Below are 3,474 nucleotides of genomic sequence, written 5' to 3'. Positions count from 1 at the left end.
TGTGTGTGTGTGTGTGTGTGTGTGTGTGTTCTGTTATTTTGCATATGTTCATTTAATTTTTTTGAAATGATCACATTGTAAATCACATTTAAAAACCAACCATTTTTACAAACACTGAACATTTTTTTGATTCAATTGGCTAATTGCTATTAATGTATTTACATTAATTTCATATTTAGTAGAAATTTAATTCACTGTAATTAGGTTATGAATAATACATGGAAAAAGATGATGTACCAGTATATTAAGCAATTTAATATACTTTATTATATTGTTTTGTCTTTAATCAATACTTACACAGTCATATTAAAACAAGTATAATTGTTTTCACAATCAAATTGCACCTTTTTTAGTTGTTGTTTTTCCAAATTGGTCCCAAATTGTCTGTTGAACTAAAAAAAAAGTACTGAGCTGAAGTCACATCCAAAGCTGATCATTTTAGCTGATCTTTTTTTTTTTTATTTATTTTTTTATTTTTTTTTTTTATCTGTTTATGGAAATGGTTTGCATTGCATTCCACAAAATAATTAACTTTGGGTGAGGAAATTGAGGAGCGCAGAGGTGGAGAGTAAGAGAGCCAGTGTGTATATAAGTCAGCCTCAGAAGCTGCGCGTCTCCTTCACCTTGTTGCCGGCACCGTTGTAGATTAAAGAAAAAAAAGAGAGAGAGAGAGATAGAGAGAAAGAAGGTAGCTGAACAAAGGACTCTCCTTGCTGTTAGAGTTTGTCAACTCAGCCAACGGAGCGCTATTGAAATGAAGCCCATTAGCGGGCACAGTTGGTGGCAAGTGCGCTGGCACGCTAGCGGAGACGAGACATCTTTAACAGAGTTAATCCAGCCTCCTTTCCTCCTCCCCTAGATACGCTGATAAGGTTTCCCAGCCATTATTTGAGCATCCGCTGCGGACGAGTGCTTATTTTGTTGAAGTGGGGTGGGGGGGCTGTGGATGTGAACGACAGGGAGGCAGGAGAGAGACTGAAGGGGCTTAGTGACTGTGAGATTTACGCCACTCCTACCGTGAAAGCCAAACCCTCCTTCACTCTGAAACCGCCGCTCACCTCCTCCTGGATATTATGCAGGGAGGGAGTTGGTAGAAGTGTCACCAGCTTCGGCCCCCGCCAGGGGACCCCGGCGGATTTCTCACCCCCAACCCTCCCCCCCTTATCTCCCCTCTTGACTGCGCCAAAAAAGCAACGCCTGGATGAGGAAAAAGCGATGCGGCCGACTGTAAGTAGCAGCTTTGTTTTTGTGGGGGGGGTCACCGTAGATTTCCTCAGGCCGACGCCACCTGACTGGGGCGCGCCTGCCCACTTTTGACTCAATTAGACCTCCCTTCATCGCTCGCCTACCTCCCCCTGAAGCCCCCCCTCCTCCTTGCTGACGTGTGGGTGTGTATGAACCTACCAGACGGTCTGTGTGTGTGTGTGTGTTGGGGGTGGGGGGGCAGTGAAAGGTCTCTTTCCCCGTCACTGCTGAGCACATGAACGGGAAGCAGCGTTGGCAATGGAGGTGCTGATGATTCACGAGCAGCACGAGAACCGCAGCCTGAGCCCCGTGCTGGGGGACTGTCGCTTCTACGATAACGTCTTCCACAAGAGTGAGGTAACCCAAAAAAGCTTTTCGCATTCGCTCGGGTGAGTTACAAAGTGGAGAGAATGATGACCCAGGGAGAGAGTTTATGGACATTTTATGAGGGTTATTTTGAGTTTAAAAAGGATTTATTGCTCTGGTATTTGTCTGTGCCAGGGGTGGCAGTGAATACCATTCAAAGCTTTGTAGTCGTTTGTCAACACCCTGTGGTGTAGTGGTTTCCTCGCCCGACAGTGCTGTCTGACTATGTATGCCCTATGATTGACTGGCGACCAATCCACAGTGAAGTCTCTTGACGTCAACTGGGATAGGCTTCAGCTCCCTTGTGACCAATAACATATTCAAAGTTCACAGATCGCTCACTATTTGACCTATTCAAATTTGTGGGTGGGGGCAACCGCTTCTCGAATATTTGTAGAAAATTTTGGCCATATTGAATGATGACGAATTGACATCTCTCATGTGTTACTTTGAAACTTGGTATATTGGGGAAGAGTTTTTCCAGGATGATGAGTGAAAGTTCTGGAGTCTTGACCACCAGTGTGTGTTTTTGACCCGCTGAAATGTAATAATCTAGAAGCCATTTTAAGGGTAAGGTGAGTTTGGAATAATATCAGTGCTTTGGGGTCAGATATCAAATTTATAAACTTGATTATTCTAGCGATCATCCCATGGAAGAATCGAAGAAGTAAAAATTGATTTTGCATTACTAATCATCAAAATCTAAAGTGCGGGTATTGATGTTGTCCAATTGCGACCTTGCCACGCTATCCTATCTGTGACTTTGAATGTTTCTGGCTTTAAAAGGTCGGGCCTGATCTGGCGGGCCTGGTCTGGTGAATGACGGGGGAGTCGGCAAATGTAGAATTGGCTGTTGCAAGCTCACTTTAACAGCTTGCCTGAATGGCGGCTTTGATTGGTTTGCGCATCATTTATCCATCCGTGGCACAAAGACGCCTTAGTGAGAGTTCACGAGGGGAATTTCATTGGCAAAGATTTTAGATCGAATGTAGTTAAAGGACCAACCATGTGATGTGAGAGTTCCATCAATAAATACTAAAGGAAAAAAAAAAAAAGCACAGCTGTATTCTGGCTTGTTCAGTGTCAGGAAATGGACTGTTTGTTTACCTCTGCACTCTGTTAAATAACTCTCAGCACTTTATGAGAGCTAATTTGTTGAAGAGATGACTCACTTCAACTGTTTGGAACTCCCAAGTCCTCCATGTGGTACTTTGATTTGCCACCTTTGAGGGAATGTATTGGTTGCCTGGTAGCAGATGTGTGAGCGTACCTTGACTTAGAGTGCCTTTAAGTGTTTTACGTGGCATCAGCTATCGTCTGGTTGATTTGTTCACTTTTTTTTTTTTCCAAAATTGGAGTTAGTTGAGCCAACGGTTGAAGTGAAGGTGGGGGCGATATACGCTCATGCACTCGCATGTGGGCAAGGAGAGCATCCGACGTTTCGTGAAGGGAACAAATACAAAATCGCACTCGCAAGTTTGCTGCCGTAGGCCAAAACTCTCCCCAAGAAGCTTGCTCGTACAACCGACTCGAGCTCCTGATGTTACTCACGCTAAGCCGCGGCCCTTCAGGTCGCACATGCAGCAGACAAATCCTACCATATGTACTGTAATTACACTTTATAAAACCAGTTATAAGTCAAGGCACAGCTGTACTTTTTTTTTTTCCCCCAGCATGTTGTGGAAGGAGCTTCTGCCTGCTTGCTCTAATACACTCGCTTTTACAAGTAAATTTCCATGTTTCTGGACGTCAAACAGGTCTTGCTTTGTGAGCAGTGGCAAAAGGGTGAGCCGGGGTGTTTTTCTTTGCCGTTGAGCTGAATGCTTTTCTTTTTTTTTTCTACCCCCCCCCCCCCCCCACACC

The 3,474-nt window shown here is 44.3% G+C and overlaps 1 protein-coding gene across 4 annotated transcripts in view; it reads left to right on the top strand.

The window, feature by feature from the left end:
- Positions 1–3,474, top strand: part of fndc3a (fibronectin type III domain containing 3A) — a 44,441-nt gene that overhangs the window by 13,307 nt on the left and 27,660 nt on the right. The window contains exon 1 of one of the 4 annotated variants that reach the window (XM_019887330.1): positions 1,201–1,227. The exons of the other annotated variants lie outside the window; for them this stretch is intronic. Coding sequence (XP_019742889.1) covers positions 1,216–1,227 — 12 coding nt within the window. The 5' untranslated portion in view covers positions 1,201–1,215. Of the gene's footprint in view, positions 1–1,200; positions 1,228–3,474 lie in introns of those variants that run through there. 4 annotated transcript variants of the gene reach the window in all.

This window comes from Hippocampus comes, unplaced genomic scaffold (assembly GCF_001891065.2).
Source record: "Hippocampus comes isolate QL1 unplaced genomic scaffold, H_comes_QL1_v1.1 scaffold194, whole genome shotgun sequence".
Taxonomy (NCBI): Eukaryota; Metazoa; Chordata; class Actinopteri; order Syngnathiformes; family Syngnathidae; genus Hippocampus; species Hippocampus comes.
This window is presented reverse-complemented; position numbering and strand designations above follow the sequence as displayed.